Source organism: Oncorhynchus tshawytscha, linkage group LG22 (assembly GCF_018296145.1).
Source record: "Oncorhynchus tshawytscha isolate Ot180627B linkage group LG22, Otsh_v2.0, whole genome shotgun sequence".
Lineage (NCBI taxonomy): Eukaryota > Metazoa > Chordata > Actinopteri > Salmoniformes > Salmonidae > Oncorhynchus > Oncorhynchus tshawytscha.
This window is the reverse complement of record NC_056450.1, coordinates 24,822,511-24,847,395: the sequence shown is the minus strand read 5'-3', so window position 1 is coordinate 24,847,395 and position 24,885 is coordinate 24,822,511. Positions and strand designations below refer to the sequence as shown.

The 24,885-nt window shown below is 45.6% G+C and overlaps 1 protein-coding gene across 3 annotated transcripts in view; it reads right to left on the bottom strand.

Moving 5' to 3' along the window:
• Positions 1-7,130: 7,130 nt before the first annotated feature.
• The window catches only part of LOC112221560 (bromodomain adjacent to zinc finger domain protein 2A), a 32,160-nt gene continuing 14,405 nt past the window's right edge, over positions 7,131-24,885 (bottom strand). For 2 of the 3 annotated variants that reach the window (XM_042303967.1, XM_042303968.1), the window contains exons 20-29: positions 24,601-24,799; positions 24,136-24,291; positions 23,730-23,890; positions 23,181-23,246; positions 15,150-15,433; positions 14,832-14,967; positions 14,410-14,556; positions 13,743-14,014; positions 13,411-13,554; positions 7,131-10,058 (exon numbers count right to left, since the gene is read on the bottom strand). In XM_042303967.1, the coding sequence (XP_042159901.1) occupies positions 9,899-10,058; positions 13,411-13,554; positions 13,743-14,014; positions 14,410-14,556; positions 14,832-14,967; positions 15,150-15,433; positions 23,181-23,246; positions 23,730-23,890; positions 24,136-24,291; positions 24,601-24,799 (1,725 nt within the window). In that variant the 3' untranslated portion in view covers positions 7,131-9,898. The remainder of the gene's footprint in view (positions 10,059-13,410; positions 13,555-13,742; positions 14,015-14,409; positions 14,557-14,831; positions 14,968-15,149; positions 15,434-23,180; positions 23,247-23,729; positions 23,891-24,135; positions 24,292-24,600; positions 24,800-24,885) is intronic. The other variant, XM_042303969.1, reaches the window with a different exon arrangement.

Here is a 24,885-nt window from a genome sequence, read left to right as displayed (position 1 = left end):
TCTAAAATGGATTAAATACAAAAATAATCTCATCAATCTATACACAATACCCAATAATGACAAAGCAAAAACAGGTTATACATTATGGAAAATGTATTAAAAATAAAAAACAGAAATACCTTATTTTCGTAAGTATTCAGACCCTTTGCTATGAGACTCTAAATTGGGCTCAGGTGCATCCTGTTTCCATTGATCATCCTTGATATGTTTCTACAACTTGATTGGAGTCCACCTGTGGTAAATTCAATTGATTGGACATGATTTGGAAAGGTACACACCTGTCTATATTAGGTACCACAACTGACAGTGCATGTCAGAGCAAAAACCAAGCCATGAGGTTGAAGGAATTGTCCGTAGACCTCTGAGACAAGATTGTGTCGTGTCACGCCCTGATCTGTTTCACCTGTCCTTGTGCTTGTCTCCACCCCCTCCAGGTGTCGCTCATCATCCCCGGTGTATTTATCCCTGTGTTTTCTGTCTCTCTGTGCCAGTTTGTCTTGTTTGCCAAGTCAACCAGCGTTTATCTCCTAGCTCCTATTTTTCCCAGTCTCTGTTTTTCCTAGTCCTCCTGGTTTTGACCCTTGCCTGTCCTGACACCGAACCCGCCTGCCTGACCATTCTTTCTGCCCTGACCTTGAGCCTGCCTAATGCCTTCTACTGTTTGAACTCGGAACTGGTTACTGAAACCCTGCCTGTCCTGACCTCGAGACAGTCTAACACCCTGTACTGTTTGGACTCTCCTGTATCCGAGCTGTCTTTTGCCTACCCCTTGTCATAATAAATATCGGAGCTCAATCATCTGCCTCCTGTGTCTGCATATGGGTCTCGCCTTGTGCCCTTATGCCTGGGCATAGATCTGGGGAAGGGTAGAAAAACATGCACTCCACCGATCAGGCTTTTATGGTAGAGTGGCCAAACGGAAGCAACTCCTCAGTAAAAGGCACATTACAGCCCGCTTGGAGTTTGCCAAAAGGCACCTAAAGACTCTCAGACCATGAGAAACAAGATTCTCTCTATTGTTGAAAACTGTTTTATAATTTAATATGTTTCTTGTTTGTCTATCTTTTCTATGTCTTTTTTACATGTTTATATATGTTTACAACAAGCAAGTGGAAGATATCCGAATAGGGACATTGGGGAATAATAACATATTGTACGGGAGACATATGTACTGAGGTGAAGCCGTGTTGATAGTAATGCAAGGTCTCTTTCATGATCACGTGAAATATCAATTGCTATGGAAATGCTAGGATATGTTTTTCAATTATGTTAAAGGTAATTATGATGCAACTGTGACGGTGATACGATATGGATTACAATTATCATCATGAATATTAAGGCTATACGCACTACATGTTACACACATAGACACTCAACCATGAAAATTGGCAGAGTTATTATTTATTTGGACGTCACACATTATAGTCTTACTCTTATATAGACATCGTACACATCAACCTACTCAGATTTACTACACACATAATTTCTTGTCTCAATTTTCTAACATCTGTGGCATTGGCTCACAGGCAAACAGGCAAGGGAATAAAACAAATATTGCTAGAATCTATTTCTTGAATTCTAAATATCGGACATTTGAAAGCTCTAATTTTGACTGCCATAATGCCTCTTATGGCATTAACTTTACAATCACTAATTATGGTCAATTTAGACTGAGAATAGTATCTAGTTATGGTAAGGGGTGAAATAAGTATAGCCAGTTATAATTGTAACAGTTTAGCAGATTATAAAAAAGGAAGATCAGTCTTTACGTGGCTAAAAGAAAAGGAATTTAACATATACTGTTTACAGGAAACTCACTCTACATCCTTAGATGAAGGAACTGAAAAGGTGTGATGATATTAATAAACAAAAATGTCGATCTGAATGTGCAAATAGTCAGGAATGATTCGCATAGAAGGTGGATCTTTTTTAATATGAAAGTGGATGAAAAAGAGATTCGGCTCATTAATCTATATGGTCCAAATCAGGATGATCCATACTTCGAAAATATTTATACCAATTTATTCAATTTACAGGCAACAAATGATCAAATCATTATGGTGGGAGACTATAACTGTAACGGATCTCGTCCTCCTCTGCTGAGGAGGAGTAGCGAGAAGGATCGTAGGACCAATGTGCAGCGTGGTAAGTGTCCATAATGTCTAATCAAAACACAACAGAACATTGGAACAAACCAATAAACGTGAATTGACGAAACAGTCTGGCAACAAGCACTGACACGGAAGACAAACACCCACAACTCAAAAGTGAAACCAGGCTACCTAAGTATGATTCTCAATCAGGGACAACGATTGACAGCTGCCTCTGATTCAGAACCATACTAGGCCGAACACAGAAATCCCAAAATATAGAAAAACGAACATAGACAACCCACCCAACTCACGCCCTGACCATACTAAAACAAAGACATAACAAAGGAACTAAGGTCAGAACGTGACAATAACACAGTTAAGTACCTCAATGGACCGTAAAGGAAATCACTCTGCAAACTATCATCACCGTACCTTTAAGAAAATCACAAATATTATGGAGGAATGTGGAAATTTGAAGACTAAAAACCCCGACCTAGTGAGATACACATGGGGGAGACTTAAATCAAGTAAGTCGTCTTGACGACATTCTTGTCTCTTTCTCTCTTTCATCAGAGTGGCAGGGTAGCCTAGTGTTTAGAGTGTTGAACTAGTAACCGGAAGGTTGCAAGTTCAAACCCCTGAGCTGACAAGGTACAAATCTGTCAAATTTACCCACTGTTCCTAGGCTGTCATTGAAAATAAGAATATTTTCTTAACTGACTTGCCTAGTTAAATAAAGGTTTAAAAAAAATCAAAGGTTTAAAAAGTTTTAATAGGAGATGAATTGGATCATCATCTAATTGGCCTTCTCATAACTCTCATAGAATTTCCACGTGGACAGGGATATTGAAAATTTAATCAAACTTTACTTAAGGGCAACTTATTTTTAACTAAGACAAAATAATTTATAACTGAATTATTCCAGTATAATATAGGTTCAGCAAATCCCCTTATTGTTTGGGATACCTTTACATGTACAGTTGATGTCGTAAGTTTACATCCACTTAGGTCAGAGTCTTTAAAACTCGTTTTTCAACCACTCTGCAAATTTCTTGAATGTGAAATGTCAGAATAATAGTAGAGAGAATGATTTATTTCAGCTTTTATTTCTTTCATCACATTCCCAGTGGGTCAGAAGTTTACATACACTCAATTAGTATTTGGTAGCATTGCCTTTATATTGTTTAACTTGGGTCAAATGTTTCGGGTAGCCTTCCACAAGCTTCCCACAATAAATTGGGTGAATTTTGTCCAATTCCTCCTGACAGAGTTGATGTAACTGAGTCAGGTTTGTAGGCTTCCTTGCTCGCACACACTTTTTCAGTTCTGCCCAAACATATTCCTTAGGATTGAGGTCAGGGCTTTGTGATGGCCACTCCAATACCTTGACTTTGTTGTCCTTAAGCCATAACTTTGGAAGTATGCTTGGGGTCATTGTCCATTTGGAAGACCCATTTGTGACCAAGCTTTAACTTCCTGACTGATGTCTTGAGATGTTGCTTCATTATATCCACATAATTTTACCTCCTCATGATGCCATCTATTTTGTGAAGTGCACCAGTCCCTCCGGCAGCAAAGCACCCCCACAACATGATGCTGCCACCCCCGTGCTTCACGGTTGGGATGGTGTTCTTCAGCTTGCAAGCCTCCCCTTTTTCTCCCAGAATGCGTCTCCTTCCTGAGTGACGGCTGCGTGGTTCCATGGTGTTTATACTTGCGTACTATTGTTTGTACAGATGAAGGTGGCGCCTTCAGGCGTTTCGAAATTGCTCCCAAGGATGAACCAGACTTGTGGAGGTCTACAATTTTTGGGGGCTGATTCTCCCATGATGTCAAGCAAAGACGTACTGAGTTTGAAGGTAGGCCTTGAAATAGATCCACAGGCACACCTCCAATTGACTCAAATGATGTCAATTAGCCTATCAGAAGCTTCTAAATCCAAGACATAATTTTCTGGAAATTTCCAAGCTGTTTAAAGGCACAGTCAATTTAGTGTATGTACACTTCTGACCCACTGGAATTGTAAACAATTGTTGGGAAAATGACTTGTGTCATGCACAAAGTAGATGTCCTAACTGACTTGCCAAAACTATAGTTTGTTAACAAGAAATTCGTGGAGGGGTTGAAAAAAAATAGTTTTAAAGACTCCAACCTAAGTGCATGTAACTTCCGTCTTCAACTGTCGGTGGGATGGGCTGAGGGAAGCTGAGGGTTGGGATGTGGAATTGGAGACATGTGGGAGTGGAGTTGCTGGGCGGGGATAGAATGATGGTCAAAGATAAAAGTATAAAAAATAAAGTAAAAATAAAACATAATAAAAAGTAAGTTTGAATGACACTGAGGGCCAGTGTTTTTACAGCTAATGCCTGTTTGCCTGAGGCTGATGCCGTGCAGGTGTTTGTACACATGCATATACACACACTCTCATTCAAATGCACACATACACGGACACACATACATATAAATAGTGCCAGACATGCACTCAAACATACAGTTGGCCTTGCTGTTATGCTTTTAGTTGTCCTTGATGTCCTTTGTTTTTTGCATTGTTGTTTTCTGTTTTTCTTTGCCTTTCTCTTTTTTCTCTTTAGTTCATTTTCTTGGTTGTTGGTGATTGGAGGGGTTATTGGGGGTGGGGAATGGAATTATTTTAACATTTCATTATTATTTCTTCTTGGGGGGGGGACTGTGGGAGGGGTCTCGGATGGTTGACGGGCAGCTCTTGGGGAACTGTGGGGGGGATCTTGGAAGGTTTTTGGCCTCGTGGGAGATCAGTTGACGTGCCCTTGAGCAGGGCATTGACCCTGGATGCTTCTGTGTGTCGCTCTGAGTGGCAATCTGTTGCATGACTGGTGTGATGTAGTTGTTGAGCGGCTTCACTGCAAGTACATTGTATGTTTTGGATATTCAATAAAATAAAATACGTTTCTCTGGTCTGATGAAACCAAGATTGAACTCTTTGGCCTAAATGCCAAGCGTCACATCTGGAGGAAATCTGGCACCATCCCTACGGTGAAGCATGGTGGTGGCAGCAGCATGTTGTGGGGATGTTTTTCAGTGGCAGAGACTGGGATGCTAGTCAGGATGGAGGGAAAGACGAACGGAGCAAAGTATAGAGAGATCCTTGGTGAAAACCTGCTCCAGAGTGCTCAGCACCTCAGACTGAGGTGAAAGTTTACCTTGCAACAGTACAACGACCCTAAGCACACAGCCAAGACAACGCAAAGGTGGCTTCAGGACAAGTATCTGAATATCCTTGAGTGGCCCAGCCAAAGCCCAATCAAAAATATTTGGAGAGACCTGAAAATAGCTTTGCAGCGACACTCCCCATCCAACCTGACAGAGCTTGAGAGGGTCTGCAGAGAACAGGAGAAACTCCCCAAATACAGGTATGCGAAGCTTGAAGCGTCATACCCAAGAAGACTGGAGGCTGTAATCGCTGCCTAAGGTGCTTCAGCAAATTATTGAGGGTCTGAATACTTATGTAAATGTGATATTTCTAGGGTTTGTTTTCAAATAAATGTCCATAGGTAGTAGAAAGAGGAGGAAGGGAAGCGCTACTAAGGTACACAATAGTAATTTTTGGTAGATAGGTGCTCTTTGGTAAAAGGGGTAAGTTGGTCATCAAAAAGAAAGGAGGACCAAGGCACTCTTCATATAATTAATATGCCTTTATTAGTATGGCATGTTCAATAGAAACAAAGTTTTTTAAAAACCGACGAGTTTCGGCTGCATGGCCTTCATCAGGGAGTACAAAAAAAGGAATACAATGTCCTCTTTTGAACAGCTTTTCCAATTAGCCCTAATTGGAAGAGGGAATGGTAACAAAATTGATTGGACACACCTAGTAAGCAATACTATACACATTGAAAGGTGAAATACCTTAGCTATGTTATCATAGAAATACAACTCCAAGCTAGAAGTATCAGAACACTAAATGGTAGTTCTAACCTTAAATATGACTGGGAGAAGTGTCAAGAATAAGAAAGCTACATATTCCATAGTACACTAGAACACAGAAAAACATGAACAACAGTCTAAACATAGCTGAGGGCAATTTAGCAAAATGTCCACTAGATGACAGCAAATAGACCCATCACGACCCTACAGGAAGGTTGAGAAATCCCTATCTTCATTTAAACCAGGGTATTTAGTGGCCTGTAGTTTGTAAATCCCTATCTTCATTTAAACCAGGGTATTTAGTGGCCTGTAGTTTGTAAATCCCTATCTTCATTTAAACCAGGGTATTTAGTGGCCTGTAGTTTGTAAATCCCCATCTTCATTTAAACCAGGGTATTTAGTGGGCTGTAGTTTGTAAATCACAAAACTTTCCCTTTGGTTTAACTGTTTAAGATGGTCGCCTTTTCTAATAGAGGCCGGAATATGATCAATACCCATAGCTTGTAGGGAGGCAAGGTTGCCATGGTATAGGGACTTGTAGTGCCTTGCCATGGGGTAGTCTTCATTGCCTACCCGTATGGCGTACTTGTGGTCCGCTAAGCGGTCTTGAAGGCGTCTCTTTGTCTGTCCAATGTAGAACACCTTGCACTGTGGACATTCCAATCTATAGATGACATGAGTGGTTTTACAGTTAATGAAATGCTTGACGTAATACTCCATTTAGGAAGCTGTGTCAACAAAATACTTCTTCTGTACAATATTATTGCAATGGTTACATTTAAAAGAGACCTTGGGTTTGTGGTCAAGCCAAGTTTTTTGAGTCACCCGGAAGATAACTGTCCATAGGTGTCTTAAAACCGTTTTTTGCTTTGTCATTATTGGGTATTGTGTGTAGAATGAGGGGGGAAAAACGAGTTAATCCATTTTAGAATAAGACTGTAACGTAACAAAATGTGAAGGGGTCTGAATACTTTCCGAATGCACCGTATATAGGGTTGTCTGTGAATGGGTGTACAGCACCGCTCTCCATTCAGGCTACTTACTGTACTAGCTTGCTGGTTCCTATAATTCTTATTGGATGTCCTACTTCTGTGATTTAATAAAAACGAGAATGAAATGAGGACCCAGGGACAGTTCCAGAGTGTAGTCTCTACTAGATGTGGTTTTTATTCAACTAACAGTACATTCTACAGATGCACACGTGTTACATCACCAAGATACAACATGGTCTTGTAATACCTCTTAAAAATTATATTGGTCCTAAAAATATAGAAAGGAACAAATGTAGTCACAAAAACTGTACATTATGAAAAATTCACTTAACACCAGATTTGGTTTTATTCATGTCTTTTAGTTAGTTTTTTTATATAGAAAAAGGAATGTCCCTTTTGTGTAGAAAGGAACACAAAAATTAATTTCCTATCGACCAGTTTGAGTTCAGTGTAAGAAACCACGCTTTAAATAAAACCCGGATTGTGAAGTATCGTCGTCATGCCGCCTTCATACCTTTCCCATAACACACCAACCATGCCATGCTAGAGTACCACAGTAGGAGTCATAATACCCAGAAAACCTAGCGGTCAAACAGGGAAATGATTCCAATCATTTTTCCACCATTAATATTTTTCCCATAGGGGATTTTAGAAACTGTGTTTCTAAAACTGTTTCCTTTAGGCTTACCCTGGGGTGACATTTCAATTACCTTCTCAAATCTCTCAGACAAGGTGACTTTTATCAATGTATTCGCTTGTATTTACCCCCCAAAAATGAATTGCTAATTAGGCTATCAAAAATAACTACAAATGCCATGATGATCTGGATGAGACCGCCAAATTGAGGCAAAGGTAAGAATACCTGGATGAACTAATGTTTTCTAAATGTGGTATTGTGTAAATTGGCTACATTACTTTAAAAATGGACAATTGTGTGAACTGTCTCGTGCAAGTTTTAAATTAACAATACCTATTACTAAAGGTGTCAGCTAGAGATGACATGCAGGAGCTTGCAGGGCTTTGTCGTTTTGCATGTCTACTTTGATGCTAGCATTTTCAAATCAGAGTAAAAAGAGAAAAATATATTAATAAAAAAAAGTCACCTTGTCCGAGAGAGATTTACATGGTGATCAAAATGTCACACCTGGGTAAGCCTACATGAAACACAACCCTTACTTTAAGTGTTTTTCCCCATATTGGAACAATTTACGGTGGAAAAACAATTGGAACCATTTCCCTGTTTGACCGCTAGTATTTTATGGGTATTATGACTCCTCCACTGTGGGGCTCTATAGAGCACAGTGGCCACTTTTTAAAAAAAGAACAGATTCATAAATGGAACATGAGCTTAGCAAAATGTGGACATACTTGTTTTGAAGGCTTTTAATCAGTAGGTGTCTAGAACAAAATGTTTCTCTTTTAAACACACAAGTGATACCTGTTCCTGCGCTTAACTGTCAAGATTCAGAAACCCACAAGCAGAAGAAACCTCTCAATGCATATTTACTGTTATTCTGCAGTATTCATAAAAATTAGAGTTATAGCTTCTCCCCAATTTTAAACGGTTACATCAAGTTATCAAGCTTTTATTTTTTATTTTTTTTGGGGGGGGGTGGTATGTTTCTACGTTCATTTGAAATTGATGAGACTGAACATTTCCAGTGATAAACAAATTCCTATGAAGGTCCTTTAAATTTAGTAAGAAATATTGAGTGACAATTTTCTGTAAAATCAAAACAATTCTTCCCATGAATGGGTGTCGCTAAAAAAAGTGACATCATTTTGTTTGCGAAGAGTCAACCAATAAGATTTCAGCAGCCTGCTAGCTTTCTGCACAATTTGACCAATATGGTAAAGAGCTGCAACACAAAGCAAACCGCATTTAATAAAGGCGGTACCGTCATTTCAGTTCTATTGACACCATCTATGAACACACCACACCTGACAATTCCCGTTGCTGTGACTACCGGTCTTAGTTGTCATTATGGAGCAGGAAAAAAAAGGTCTAAAAACAGGACAGAAAAGAAAAGACAAAGCCTCCAGTTTCTGAAACCAGTGACCTTCACAAAGCAGCAGGAGTGTGGGTGTGTCTGAGTTAGGTCAGGGGTTGCGTTACACAATGTAAGTCTTCAGGAAAAAAACACAAAAAAAAAACACTCCTTTCCATTTTGTTTTACTGGCCTTTTCATAAATCGTCTAGACATCTCAACTATATAGTCTGTACACATTCACTACAAGCTATTGCTATTAAATAATCCCAGCTATTGTACTCTATATATATATACACATATATAGAATATATAATAAAAATATAGTGAGAAAAATTGCTTCAGGCATAAGACCATACTACATTTCCATTGAACAGTTAAAAGAGGGTCCAATCCCAAAGTGTTTGAGTTCAGAGAGGACCTTAGGGTTTTGATCTATATGGTGGAAACGAGGTCAGAGCATGTCCGGTCTGCAGTGACGCATTGGTCTGGCAGACCTCCTGTCGCGGTCAGAGGGCAGAGTTTGAGAACCCAATCCGCTCAGGGCCTCAGACCCTCCTCCCACCCCCAGAGGAAGGGATGGACGAATACCGTGGCCTTATGAGACAAGGGGTGTGGCTTAGGAGAGAGCATGACAACAGGAAAATTCCAAACAGGTAGGTACAGAAGGGAGGGTGCAGAGGGAAGAAGAGAGCTCAAACATCCCCCTCTGTCGTCGAGAGAATTTCAAGCCAACGGTCGAGGTTTTAAAAAAGGTGAAGCAGAGAAAGGGAAAAACAAGAACAGACAAATATCCAAATCTATACATAGATCTATACATATATGTATACAGCGAGCCGGAGGATACTCCGGCCCAGACAGTCTTCGTAGTAACGGGGAGCGTAAGCATCAGCCAATGGGTGACCCTGCCCCCAGCACAAGAGTCCTATTGGTCTTTGCTCGCGTAGAACTCAGCCCAGCGGTTCTCGAAGAAGCGCTTCATGGAGTGTCCAGCCATGCCCACCTCGGACGTGTCCTCGTTGAACAGCTCGCAGTTGTTGAACACCAGATGGGCGTCTGCTGCAAACTCCTCACAGCTGCAGTACCTGGAGAGCAGAGAAGAGAAAAAAAAAACGGTCAAATATAAGCGTACACATTTTCCGTAACATTGTTGAAAATGAAAGGAACCGGCCTCATTAATGGAAGTTTGGGTCATGTTGTAGACACACAGTTTTACTATCCTTGTGAGGACCCAGTGTTGTAGTAGTCAAGACCACATATTGAGTGTCTCGGTCTTGTCTCTGTGTTATTTGCATCTCTGTCTTGACTTGGTCTCGGGATAGTGAGGACTCGTAATTTCTTTGAGACCAGCCAAAACCAGTGGAGTAAAAAAAAAAAAACTCATAATTAACAGCTTCCATTCATTCAGCGCATAAAACTGCTTCCTGGGGCCAAATATATTACACTCCTTTCTTGAAACAATATCTGAACAGCCTTTATATCTATTATAGACAGGTTTGCGAGGTGGTGAACCTATAGGCCTCCAGTGTGTGACAGGTTAGTAGAGTGGTGAACCTATAGGCCTCCAGTGTGTGACAGGTTAGTAGTGGTGAACCTATAGGCCTTCAGTGTGTGACAGGTTAGTAGAGTGGTGAACCTATAGGTCTCCAGTGTGTGACAGGTTAGTAGAGTGGTGAACCTATAGGCCTTCAGTGTGTGACAGGTTAGTAGAGTGGTGAACCTATAGGCCTCCAGTGTGTGACAGGTTAGTAGAGTGGTGAACCTATAGGCCTTCAGTGTGACAGGTTAGTAGGGTGGTGAACCTATAGGTCTTCAGTGTGTGACAGGTTAGTAGGGTGGTGAACCTATAGGTCTCCAGTAAGACAGCAGTCACACACAGAATGATGTTAAAGCACCACTACACCACTGCATAGGGCCGATGGAAAGACAGCAGTCACACACAGCATGATGTCAAAGGATAATCAGTCCATAAACTGACATAACCAGTAGGTCCCAATCAGAAGGATACAAAAACACAACCATTAAGAATTTCCCAATTGAAATGCAGTGTCGTGGGAAATTATTCAGACCTTGACTTTTTCCACATTTTGTTACAGCCTCTAAAATGAATGATATATATTTTTTAAATCCTCAGCAATCTACACACAATACCCCATAATGACAAAGTGAAAACAGTTTAGAAATTTTAACAAATGTATTAAAAATACAAAACAGAAATAACTTATTTACGTAAGTATTCAGACCCTTTGCTATGAGACTCTAAATTGAGCTCAGGTGCATCCTGTTTCCATTTATCATCCTTGGAGTCCAACTGTGGTAAATTCAATTGATTGGACATGATTTGGAAAGGCACACAACTATCTATATAAGGTCACATGGTTGTTAGTGCATGTCAGAAAAAAAACAAGCCATGAGGTTGAAGGAATTGTCCGTAGATGCTCTGAGACAGGATTGTGTTGAAGCACAGATTTGGGGAAGGGTACCAAAACATTTCTGCAGCATTGAAGGTCTCCAAGAACACAGTGGCCTCAATCATTCTTAAAAGAAAGAAGTTTGGAACCACCAACTCTTCATAGAGCTGGCTGTCTGGCCAAACTGAGCAATCGGGGGAGATGGGCCTTGGTCAGGGAGGTGACCAAGAACCCGATGGTCACTGACAGAGCTCCTCTGTGGAGATGGGAGAACCATCCAGAAGTACAACCACCTCTGCAGCACTCCACTAACGTTTAAAGTGCAGATATGAAACAGACCATGATAAAAATCACATTTTTAATTCCCAGTTTATGCTACAAACCCAACTTTAAGAGGTTTTAAAAATAGATTCCATTTAACTCAACTTTCCATGACATACACCAAGGCATTGCTGTCAGAATAGCTGGATCGGAGTGTGCCAGAGCGCAGAACAAACTATGAATTTACAAACGTGCAACACCAGCTGAATATGACCGGTGTCAGTAAACGTAGGCAAGAAATATAATATTTAGTCAACAACGCTCTAGACAACCAGCTCTGCTACGGCAAGTAAAATGGTCAGAGTGAGTTTCTCTCATTTGCGTCTGGAAGTAGCTAGGTAGCCAACTTTAAGCCAGTTAGCTTGGGTGCTTGCTTGGGACAAGCATGCATTGGCAAGCAAGCTACAGAAGGATGAGGAGGCTACAATTCCATGTGTCAAATGGCTTGTTTGTATAAAGGCCTAATGTAGCTCTGATTGGCTATAGGTCCTGGACAAGACAGATGTTTTTATTTGGTTTTATTTACTGCAGTGTCTATTAATTGTCCAAACGCACAGCTTTCCCACTCTATATTGCTATAGAATTTTCACAAATGCTATAGTATATGTAATTCCCAAACATTCTAAGAATGTATGATAATGTGGTAGATTGTCAGATTTTTTTTTAAAGTGCAATATTCTTCCTGGGGGGTGTAAATGAACAATTTCTCTCAATAAATGACAGCTAAAATGCTATCAGTTCTACTTTAAATGCAATAATGTTTTTTCAAAGAGATGGCTAACAACAAGCACGCCACAATAACAAACAGTTCCACTCACCAGATGATAATTTGAAACTTAACTTCTTGTTGAAAGTTATAAGCTAATAAATTAGCAACAACATCCTCTTTGATAGGCAGAAGTTACCATATGTTTTTATACAAACGGTCCTACCCACTACAAGTCAAAATGTGACTGGTTGATTCCACTGTCACTCCAAAATGTTGCCCTAATACAGTTGAACGGCAGTTGCCTTTAACTTCTGATGGTCTAGTCAACAGCTGGCGTAGCTAGCTAGATTTATCTCCACAAAAACCAGCAAAGAGAAAAAAAGATCCAATCAGGATTTCTCTTCAGCGTTAACCCTTTCCAACAAAAACTGAAGCGATTAAATCAGAACATCATTGAAAATAATATGATTTAATATATCCTTAGCCCTTCTCTGAAAGACCATTATTCCCCACTGTTTGGGTTAGTAATCATTTTTGTGGCTCTATTTTCCCTCAGCATGTATTTTTTCACTATTCTGAATGTCTAAAGAATCCATATGTTGTTCTGAAATATGAAGCCAGAAATACTGGACATTTTGAACTCTTATTATGGTGGTGTTTTGACAAAATTACAATCATGGTCTTGAATTGGACTCGCATGTTTCTGGTCTCGGTCTCGACTCAGTCTTGCCCCCCCTCCAGTCTTGAATCGGTCTCGCCTTATGTGATCTTGAACACAACACTGTGGGGACCTAAAATCTTATTTTCTCTAACCCCTAAAGATAACCCTAAACTAACCCCTAAGCTTAAAATAGCCTTTGTCTTTGAGGGGATGAAGGAAATGTCCCCACAAGGGAGAATTTTCGTTGTTTCACTATCCTTGTGGGCACTTCGGGTACCCACAAGCATAGTAATACAAGCCCACACACAGACAGAGAGAATGAGTGGCCCCCATACCCTCCCTGCAGCAGCCTCTCCCTCATGGTGAGGAAGTCCATGGGGTTCTTGATGATGCGTCGGTAGCCGGGTACCATGCGGGGGTTGACGGGCTCCAGGAAGGGCCAGGCGTCAGCATGAGACTCCATTTCCATCAGGATGATTCTACACACAAAACACACATCAGTTAGAACTGGACTATCATCACAATAGTGAGAACATGAATCTAATGGTCTTATAGAAACCCTTGGAGCAACGGGACACGATAACTCATTTGAGGGGAGTCATTTAATATCATGTTCTATAACCCCTGCAACATTGTGACACTACAACTGATCTGAGGTCAGACTAACTCGCAGTAGGTGAGGTCGGGCTGGTTGCGGGTGGTCATGCGGCGGCGCTTGGCGGGTGAGAAGCCCGCTGTGCGTCCTCCATCTCCAGAGTAACGGGAGGATAACGCAGGGCCACCGTCCTTATGCCGTGTTGCCATATTAGCACCACCACCGCTGCGTTTGCTGGGCACCGCCTCTTCGTCAGAACTGTCGTCTTCGTACCTCCTCTTCTTCACCCGGGTCCTCTGCTTGGAGGAGCGATGGTTGCTACGTGGTGACTCACCGTCACTAGCCTTATAAACAACAAGACACAGTGAGACAGTGATGAAATAACAGCCCTGGGAGAAAGGTTAAGGAGGCCACGGGGAGCAGAAATTAGAGAGGGTACTGCCGTGGCAGGTTTTTGAAGTAGGTTCTGACAATATTATGGTTTAATACACTGGGGACAAAAATGTGTGTATGTGTTCATGTTGTTTCACCATATATTACTATTGTAATTATGTTGCACCATCATGGCTTTTTGGTTGGATTTACAAAAAGTAAATCAGCGTATAGTTTCTTAATCTAAGCCAAGTTGAATGGTCTGAACAGTTCACCCTTCTGAACTCCCCCCTGGTTAGATGAGCAGTGACCCCTGTTGTGGTCCATAAGGGTAGCCAAGCAGAGTGCAGACCCAGTCAGTCCTCACCTTGGAGACGCAGGTGGGGCAGAACCAGTCCCCCTCTGGCACCTGGGTGACCTTTGGCCTCAGGCAGTACATGTGGCAGCCACGGTCACAGCCGTCACACAACAGCAGGTACTCATCATTATCCCCCTTCCTGCACACCTGACACGTCTACAACACCACACAGACAGGGACACAGGTAGTCTAAGGGAAATGCTCTGTTGCTGTCTTTCAGACTACAGTGCAATACTACCTGTGTTTACTGTAAGTTGCTTTGGATCAAAGGGTCTTCTCAATGATCTCATCAGCATGTCACTACTATGATATTTGCCATAGGAATGTTCTATATTCCTTGTTTCACTTACATCCATAATATTATTCCCTTCATAATAATGGTTTCTATTCTCAGTGTACATATTGAGTATTGCTACTGGGCTTGTCCCCACCACTTTGACCACAGATCTCTCCCAGGCGATGGCCTTCTCCAGCTGCAGCAGACACAGACATAGCTGGGGGGCGCTCCGACAGCGGTCCAGGGCCTGGCGCCATGTCCGCAATCTGGGGGTGATCTCACTCTCCAGACTGTGGGAAAGAGATTATAAAAATAGGTCTCAACACAATTAAGGGCTGAAGTGAGACGAAGGTTTAAATCACTCTGAAGAGCTTTGAGCAATTTGACCAAATACTACACAAATCTAATCCATGATATTATTAAATCACACTCCACCCTTTCCAACCTCTGACCCCAACCCTGTCCCTCCCACCTCATGACGTCCATCTGGCCCATCTGGCTCTCCTCGGGGGTGAGGGGGGCGAGACGCACCACCTCGGCCAGGTTCCAGAGGGGCTCCTTCAGGTAGCGCCGGTCAATGTTTCTCTCCAGGTTGGCCAGGCGCAGGACGGCCAGGTCCAGCGGGTGGGTGGCCACACGGGGCAGGTCTGACCACTCCTTCTTGGTCCGCACGATCCAGTCGTCCCGGGGGTCCACATCATGCTCGTAGTACTGCAGGTCGTCACGCGTGGAGTCCACCTCTGGAACTGTGTAGGGCTGAGGTGGGGAGGAGGGAGAATAACAGAAAATAGATTATAGTTCTCGACAATCAAAAAGCAGTGAAGCAAAGGACTTTGAAGCTAGAGCAAGACTTAAAAGGGTTGTGAGGTACGGCGGGCGAGGTAAGCAGTACGTGGGGGAAAAAAATCACTGGGGAAAAAAGAAATAGTACAACCTGTGTTGTGATAATTGCATTGTTTGCTCTATAACCTGTTAGATAATATCACAGTCGCAAGGCATTTAAACTCTGCCTTTAGGCCTATATAAGAATAAATCCAACCACACCTCTGTTTCATCACAAAACGGGAGAACAAGTTAACTGTTAACTCTGTCCGGAGAAGTCTACAAAGCATATTGTATGTAACAAACAGTTGTGACCTACAGCACGGTTAAGCAAGTTAACGTTTCCGACATTTTCAGACCACTAAACAACTATTACATTTTGAACCAGAGAGTCGCAAGTCGCAAAGAAAACAGGAGCAGCTTCCACTATTCCAGAACAAATTCAACTTCACCATCAAATCACCTACGCTTAGTCTAATACAGGTGACAACTAAAAGATACCTAAAACTATTTAGTCAAACGTAAGCTAAATATGATGTGGCTGTCCATGGTACTGATTTCTGTGAGCACAAGTATAAAAACATGTTGACCCACCCTACTTGCAGAGATACACCAATGCCGCCATCCTCTCATGTCGACGAAATGGTCTATCACGGTCAGGCTACCTGGCTAAAATCCTTACGCGCAAGCCTAACTTCCTTTCATGGGCCTTCTACATCTAACTACATATTGAACTTCCATCCTCTCAGGCCAGGGGCAGAATGTATGAATTAATAGTTGGATCAGAATCACAGTAATAATCATTGGCCAGTACAGAGAATTAAGTAAAACCACAAGTCCAAATCCCCATCTGCAGCCATGGCTAATTTAGGAAAGGGACAATTTAGGCGAGCTAGCCAGCCACTGGAGGACAACACAACAGGATGCAACAATTCAAGTTGTTTCGGTCAATGATGTATGCTCTCAATGCGATTTGATAGGAGTGACACCAAATCCAAACTGGCTTCCCTTGACACTTTTTTCACTCAGTTTAGCTCAATGCTGATTGGCTATTATTTTAATCAAGGGAGGCTAAATGCTCGCTGGCTTCCCTTGCATTCAATGCTAAGGGTGGCAAACATGTCATACTCTTTTGGACCAGACAGCATCAGATTGATGGCCTACACAGAGAGATGGGTGCTGTTTCACTTGCTCGGATACTTTCCCCGATGAGATACATTCAGCCTCTTGCAAATTTAAAGTAAATTATCAAATGGAGAGACAAAATAAATGTTTGCTTTTTTACTTGGTACATTTTTTTGGGAACCCTGGATTCCTCTGGCATCCATGAATACACGCCACTGGAGGTAGGTAAGGTGGGTAAGGTGAGTTAAGGTGGGTAAGGTAAGGTGGGCGAGGTGAGGTGAGGTAAGGTGGGCGAGGTGGGTAAGGTAAGGTGAGGTAAGGTGGGTAAGGTAAGCGAGGTGAGGTAAGGTGGGCGAGGTGGGTAAGGTAAGGTGGGCGAGGTAAGGTGGACGATGTGAGGTAAGTCGGACGAGGTGAGGTAAGTCGGGTAAGGTAAGGTGGGTAAGGTGAGGTGGGTAAGGTAAGCTGGTTAAGGTAAGGTGGGCATGGTGAGCCAAGGTAAGGTGGGCGAGGTGAGCATGGTAAGGTGGACGAGGTGAGCATGGTAAGGTGGACGAGGTGAGCAAGGTAAGGTGGGCGAGGTGAGTAAGGTAAGGTGGGCGAGGTGAGTAAGGGAAGGTGGGCGAGGTGAGGTGGGCGAGGTGAGGTGGGCGAGGTGAGGTGGGCGAGGTGAGTGAGGTAAGGTGGGCGAGGTGAGTAAGGTAAGGTGGGCGAGGTGAGTAAGGTAAGGTGGGCGAGGTGAGTAAGGTAAGGTGGGCGAGGTGAGTAAGGTAAGGTGGGCGAGGTAAGCGAGGTAAGCGAGGTAAGCAAGGTGGGCGAGGTAAGCAAGGTGGGCGAGGTAAGCGAGGTAAGCAAGGTGGGCGAGGTAAGCAAGGTGGGCGAGGTAAGCAAGGTGGGCGAGGTGAGGTAAGTCGGGTAAGGTAAGGTGGGTAAGGTGAGGTAAGGTGGGCGAGGTGAGGTGGGTAAGGTAAACTGGTTAAGGGCGAGGTGAGGTGAGGTGGGTAAGGTAAGCTGGTTAAGGTAAGGTGCGCGAGGTGAGGCAAGGTAAGGTGGGCGAGGTAAGGTGGGCGAGGTAAGGTGGGCGAGGTAAGCTGGTTAAGGTAAGGTGGGCGAGGTGAGGTAAGGTGGGCGAGGTGAGGTGGGTAAGGTAAGCTGGTTAAGGTAAGGTGGGCGAGGTGAGGTAAGGTGGGCGAGGTGAGGTGGGTAAGGTAAACTGGTTAAGGGCGAGGTGAGGTGGGTAAGGTAAGCTGGTTAAGGTAAGGTGCGCGAGGTAAGGTGGGCGAGGTAAGGTGGGCGAGGTGAGTAAGGTAAGGTGGGCGAGGTGAGTAAGGTAAGGTGGGCGAGGTGAGTAAGGTAAGGTGGGCGAGGTGAGTAAGGTAAGGTGGGCGAGGTGAGTAAGGTAAGGTGGGCGAGGTGAGGTAAGCGAGGTGAGGTAAGCGAGGTGAGGTGAGGTAAGCGAGGTAAGCAAGGTGGGCGAGGTGAGGTGGGTAAGGTAAGCTGGTTAAGGTAAGATGGGCGAGGTAAGGTGGGCGAGGTAAGGTGGGCGAGGTGAGTAAGGTAAGGTGGGCGAGGTGAGTAAGGTAAGGTGGGCGAGGTGAGTAAGGTAAGGTGGGCGAGGTGAGTAAGGTAAGGTGGGCGAGGTGAGTAAGGTAAGGTGGGCGAGGTGAGTAAGGTAAGGTGGGCGAGGTGAGGTAAGCGAGGTGAGGTAAGCGAGGTGAGGTAAGCGAGGTGAGGTGAGGTAAGCGAGGTAAGCAAGGTGGGCGAGGTGAGGTGGGTAAGGTAAACTGGTTAAGGGCGAGGTGAGGTGAGGTGGGTAAGGTAAGCTGGTTAAGGTAAGGTGCGCGAGGTGAGGCAAGGTAAGGTGGGGCAAGGTGGGCGAGGTGAGTACGGTAAGGTGGGCGAGGTGAGTACGGTAAGGTGGGCGAGGTGAGTACGGTAAGGTGGGCGAGGTGAGTAAGGTAAGGTGGGCGAGGTGAGTAAGGTAAGGTGGGCGAGGTGAGTAAGGTAAGGTGGGCGAGGTGAGGTAAGCAAGGTGGGCGAGGTGAGGTGGGTAAGGTAAACTGGTTAAGGGCGAGGTGAGGTGGGTAAGGTAAACTGGTTAAGGGCGAGGTGAGGTGAGGTGGGTAAGGTAAGCTGGTTAAGGTAAGGTGGGCGAGGTGAGTAAGGTAAGGTGGGCGAGGTGAGTAAGGTAAGGTGGGCGAGGTGAGTAAGGTAAGGTGAGGGTGGTGAGTAAGGTAAGGTGGGCGAGGTGAGATGAGGTAAGCGAGGTAAGCAAGGTGGGCGAGGTAAGCAAGGTGGGCGAGGTGAGGTAAGTCGGGTAAGGTGGGTAAGGTAAACTGGTTAAGGGCGAGGTGAGGTGAGGTGGGTAAGGTAAGCTGGTTAAGGTAAGGTGCGCGAGGTGAGGCAAGGTAAGGTGGGCGAGGTAAGGTGGGCGAGGTAAGGTGGGCGAGGTAAGCTGGTTAAGGTAAGGTGGGCGAGGTGAGGTAAGGTGGGCGAGGTGAGGTGGGTAAGGTAAGCTGGTTAAGGTAAGGTGGGCGAGGTGAGGTAAGGTGGGCGAGGTGAGGCAAGGTAAGGTGGGGCAAGGTGGGCAAGGTAAGGTGGGCGAGACGAGTCGGGCAAGGTAAGGTGGGCGAGACGAGTCGGGCAAGGTAAGGTGGGCGAGACGAGGTCGGGCAAGGTAAGGTGGGCGAGACGAGGTCGGGCAAGGTAAGGTGGGCGAGACGAGTCGGGCAAGGTAAGGTGGGCGAGACGAGTCGGGCAAGGTAAGGTGGGCGAGACGAGTCGGGTAAGGTAAGGTGGGCGAGACGAGTCGGGTAAGGTAAGGTGGGCGAGACGAGTCGGGTAAGGTAAGGTGGGCGAGACGAGTCGGGTAAGGTAAGGTGGGCGAGACGAGTCGGGTAAGGTAAGGTGGGCGAGACGAGTCGGGTAAGGTAAGGTGGGCGAGACGAGTCGGGTAAGGTAAGGTGGGCGAGACGAGTCGGGTAAGGTAAGGTGGGCGAGACGAGTCGGGTAAGGTAAGGTGGGCGAGACGAGTCGGGTAAGGTAAGGTGGGCGAGACGAGTCAGGTAAGGTAAGGTGGGCGAGACGGTAGTCAGGTAAGGTAAGGTGGGCGAGACGAGTCAGGTAAGGTAAGGTGGGCGAGACGAGTCAGGTAAGGTAAGGTGGGCGAGACGAGTCAGGTAAGGTAAGGTGGGCGAGACGAGTCAGGTAAGGTAAGGTGGGCGAGACGAGTCAGGTAAGGTAAGGTGGGCGAGACGAGTCAGGTAAGGTAAGGTGGGCGAGACGAGTCAGGTAAGGTAAGGTGGGCGAGACGAGTCAGGTAAGGTAAGGTGGGCGAGACGAGTCAGGTAAGGTAAGGTGGGCGAGACGAGTCAGGTAAGGTAAGGTGGGCGAGACGAGTCAGGTAAGGTAAGGTGGGCGAGACGAGTCAGGTAAGGTAAGGTGGGCGAGACGAGTCAGGTAAGGTAAGGTGGGCGAGACGAGTCAGGTAAGGTAAGGTGGGCGAGACGAGTCAGGTAAGGTAAGGTGGGCGAGACGAGTCAGGTAAGGTAAGGTGGGCGAGACGAGTCAGGTAAGGTAAGGTGGGCGAGACGAGTCAGGTAAGGTAAGGTGGGCGAGACGAGTCAGGTAAGGTAAGGTGGGCGAGACGAGGTCAGGTAAGGTAAGGTGGGCGAGACGAGTCAGGTAAGGTAAGGTGGGCGAGACGAGTCAGGTAAGGTAAGGTGGGCGAGACGAGTCAGGTAAGGTAAGGTGGGCGAGACGAGTCAGGTAAGGTAAGGTGGGCGAGACGAGTCAGGTAAGGTAAGGTGGGCGAGACGAGTCAGGTAAGGTAAGGTGGGCGAGACGAGTCAGGTAAGGTAAGGTGGGCGAGACGAGTCAGGTAAGGTAAGGTGGGCGAGACGAGTCAGGTAAGGTAAGGTGGGCGAGACGAGTCAGGTAAGGTAAGGTGGGCGAGACGAGTCAGGTAAGGTAAGGTGGGCGAGACGAGTCAGGTAAGGTAAGGTGGGCGAGACGAGTCAGGTAAGGTAAGGTGGGCGAGACGAGTCAGGTAAGGTAAGGTGGGCGAGACGAGTCAGGTAAGGTAAGGTAAGGTGGGCGAGACGAGTCAGGTAAGGTAAGGTAAGGTAAGGTGGGCGAGACGAGTCAGGTAAGGTAAGGTGGGCTCGACGAGTCAGGTAAGGTAAGGTGGGCTCGACGAGTCAGGTAAGGTAAGGTGGGCTCGTCTCGCCCACCTGACTCGTCTCGCCCACCTTACCTGACTCGTCTCGCCCACCTTACCTGACTCGTCTCGCCCACCTTACCTGACTCACCTCACCTCGCCCACCTTACCTTGCCCACCTTGCCCACCTTGCCTCACCTTACCCACCTTACCCGACTTACCTCACCTCGCCCACCTTGCTTACCTCACCTCACCTCGCCCACCTTACCTCGCCTCACCTCGCCCACCTTACCTCGCCTCACCTCGCCCACCTTACCTTGCCTCACCTCGCCCACCTTACCTTGCCTCACCTCACCCACCTTACCTTACCCGACTTGCCTCACCTCGCCCACCTTACCTTACCTTACTCGTCTCGCCCACCTTGGGTGAGGTAAGGTGGGCGAGACGAGTAAGGTAAGGTAAGGTGGGCGAGACGAGTAAGGTAAGGTAAGGTGGGCGAGACGAGTAAGGTAAGGTAAGGTGGGCGAGACGAGTAAGGTAAGGTAAGGTGGGCGAGACGAGTAAGGTAAGGTAAGGTGGGCGAGACGAGTAAGGTAAGGTAAGGTGGGCGAGACGAGTAAGGTAAGGTAAGGTGGGCGAGACGAGTAAGGTAAGGTGGGCGAGACGAGTAAGGTAAGGTGGGCGAGACGAGTAAGGTAAGGTGGGCGAGACGAGTAAGGTAAGGTGGGCGAGACGAGTAAGGTAAGGTGGGCGAGACGAGTAAGGTAAGGTGGGCGAGACGAGTAAGGTAAGGTGGGCGAGACGAGTAAGGTAAGGTGGGCGAGACGAGTAAGGTAAGGTGGGCGAGACGAGTAAGGTAAGGTGGGCGAGACGAGTAAGGTAAGGTGGGCGAGACGAGTAAGGTAAGGTGGGCGAGACGAGTAAGGTAAGGTGGGCGAGACGAGTAAGGTAAGGTAAGGTAAGGTGGGCGAGACGAGTAAGGTAAGGTGGGCGAGACGAGTAAGGTAAGGTGGGCGAGGTGAGGTAAGGTAAGGTAGGTAAGGTAAGTAAGGTAAGGTGGGTAAGGTGGGCGAGGTAAGGTAAGGTGGGTAAGGTGGGCGAGGTGAGTAAGGTAAGGTGGGCGAGGTAAGGTGGGTAAGGTAAGCGAAGTGAGGTAAGGTAAGTTGGGTAAGGTAAGTTGGGTAAGGTAAGTTGGGTAAGGTAAGGTGGGCGAGGTGAGGTAAGGTGGGCGAGGTGAGGTAAGGTGGGCGAGGTGAGGTAAGGTGGGCGAGGTGAGGTAAGGTGGGCGAGGTGAGGTGAGGTAAGGTGGGCGAGGTGAGGTAAGGTGGGCGAGGTGAGGTAAGGTGGGCGAGGTGAGGTAAGGTGGGCGAGGTGAGGTAAGGTGGGCGAGGTGAGGTAAGGTGGGCGAGGTGAGGTAAGGTGGGCGAGGTGGGCGAGGTGAGGTAAGGTGAGGTGGGCGAGGTGAGGTAAGGTAAGGTGGGCGAGGTGAGGTAAGGTAAGGTGGGTGAGGTGAGTAAGGTAAGGTGGGTGAGGTGAGTAAGGTAAGGTGGGTAAGGTAAGCGAAGTGAGGTAAGGTAAGTTGGGTAAGGTAAGGTGGGCGAGGTGAGGTAAGCGAGGTGAGGCAAGGTAAGTTGGGTAAGGTAAGGTGGGTAAGGTAAGGTAAGGTGGGTAAGGTGGGCGAGGTGAGGTAAGGTAAGCGAGGTGAGGTAAGGTGGGCGAGGTGAGGTAAGGTAAGTGAGTACAGACATCAAATGATACATTTTTTAAGCCAAAACTATTTTCAAAATCTAAAAGCAGCCCCCTAAAAACCAGAGGTTGGGTGAATATAAGGAACACAGAGAGCGCTTATTTCAAACAGTGTTAGGAGCAGGAGTGTTGATGTGACAACTCTAGACACACTGGCTGTGTCTGAATACCTGTACTTGCAATCTAAATAGTAGGCATACCATTTTTTTTTTATAGTATGTGACATTTCAAAAAAATTGTATGCATTAAATGACAGGGTGTCATACTCATTTTGGCTTTTCATTTAGTAGAATTCGCTGAAGAGAATCATCTTTCCAGACACGTGTGTGACAACAGCTGATAATCGCATTGCACCAAAATTAAAAAATGGCAGAACATAATTGCACATTGATAACGTATTCTCAGTAGGATGAGCCTAGTCGTTGACTACTGTATCCGCTTTTACTTAAAAGTATGTTCCAAATAGTATGTAGTACAGAGTATGCAGTTTAAGTAGTAGACAAGACAGATTTCAGACACAGCATCTCCTTTTAAATTTTAGGAGGTGACAAAAATCATTCTTAAAAGGGAAACATGAAGACTTGTGAAAGATTGCAGATCCAAAAGAAGGGTGAGGATGTGTGAATTGTAGATCGAAAACCTGGTTTGTACCTGGAATCCTGCGGCTGGCGTTTCCATGTTATTGTCAGTGTCGCTTCTTCCATTCTGAGGAGCCATCTTGAAATATAAGTAATGGACATATGATGTGATGAGTGTGAAAAGTTTCCCTGTTTTTGTATGACAATGCCAGGAGGGGGACACGGTCACTGTACAAACTGCAGCAGCACATGCCACCTACGTCACCCTCTGGACATTCAGTGCAACTGCAGCCATAGTAAAAAATAAACAGAAAAAAAACGACAAAATATAAACTGACAAGCTCTAGACATTTCGAACCCAACTTACTTTACAAACTACCAGGCACCCACCCTACCCATGCATCCCTGTGTGCATCTCAACAGTCTAAAGTGTCCTCCTTGCCTTGGTCTGCACAGATCTGAAAAGGCGGTAAATTTGGGGATGATATGACGGAAATGTATTTCAGGATCAACTCTCCACTATCTGTGTTTCCAGAGCAGTGCAGATGAGGGGATGCCAGTAGGGATAGAAAGAAACTTTAGACTATTGAGACAGGGCCCCTCTGTCCCCCTGGCGTCTCACCTTGAGGTGCAGGTCGGCGGCAATGACCCTCTGCTCCAGGTCCTCCACCCAGCGGAGGGCTCCGACGTCTGTCTCCAGGGCCCGCTCCTGGACCTGCCATGGCTGCTGCAGGGACTCTAGCAGGGCCTCTCCCTCCTTCACCTTCACCTGGAATATAGGGTCTGACGGGGGGACGAAGAGAAGGGAGATGCAAGGGGAAGGGGATAGAGATAGATAGAATAGAGAGATAGACAGAAGAGAAAAAAGGACAAGGAAAGTGTCATCATCCCATTTCCATTCATTACAACAACATACTTCTTTAAAGTCCCATTGATGTCCAAAGCAGCTTCACTATGAAACAACCAAATCTGACACACTATGACTTTTCATATCCCCATCTTTTCCTGACCAGTGCTCACTGACTCACCGTTGATGGGCCGTGTGCAGACCTCAGCCAGGTACTCCATGTGTTTGGCCAAGTGTTTGTGGAGCACCTTCTCCCGGATGCCTCGTGGGTGCAGGGCCTGCAGGGTGGCCGTCAGGTCCTCAGGCTCCTTTATCCACCACCAGCCACGCACCATTGCTAACAAAACAACAGCAACACACACACTTGACACCAGCATCACACCTATAGCATTGCACGTTAGCAAACCATGCTAGCCATAATCGGCTAACCACACATAAGCATATGATTAGATCTTGTATAAGAGTTTGGCTACTTCGGATAACCATACATAATCATGTAAGCCAAATCCGCAGCTCAAATTGCATTATGTTTACATTGCTGACAAGTGTCATCGTCAGACACTACAGATGATATTGGATAATCCATAGGTAGTTTAATAGCACGTGTAAAAAAAATTTTTTTAAAGGATTGAACTCAATGGCTTACATGCTGGAATGGGCTTGACCACGAGCTGAGTGAAGTACTGTTGCTCTATCTCCTGGAAGAGTGTGGAAGAAGGGCGGCCACGACGCTTAGCTGCAGCCGCTCTAGCACCAACCCTGCGGGCGGGACTGCCGCCCCTCCTCCGCCTGCGCCCTGGTTTGGCTGGGCTGGGGGTCACCTGGGGTATGGGGTCTGGTACAGACTGGAGAGAGGGAGAAAGATAGTTTAATAAGAGATAAAAAAAATCTTCTTTGATGAAGAAAACATAAGTTACTACTGTTGAACATG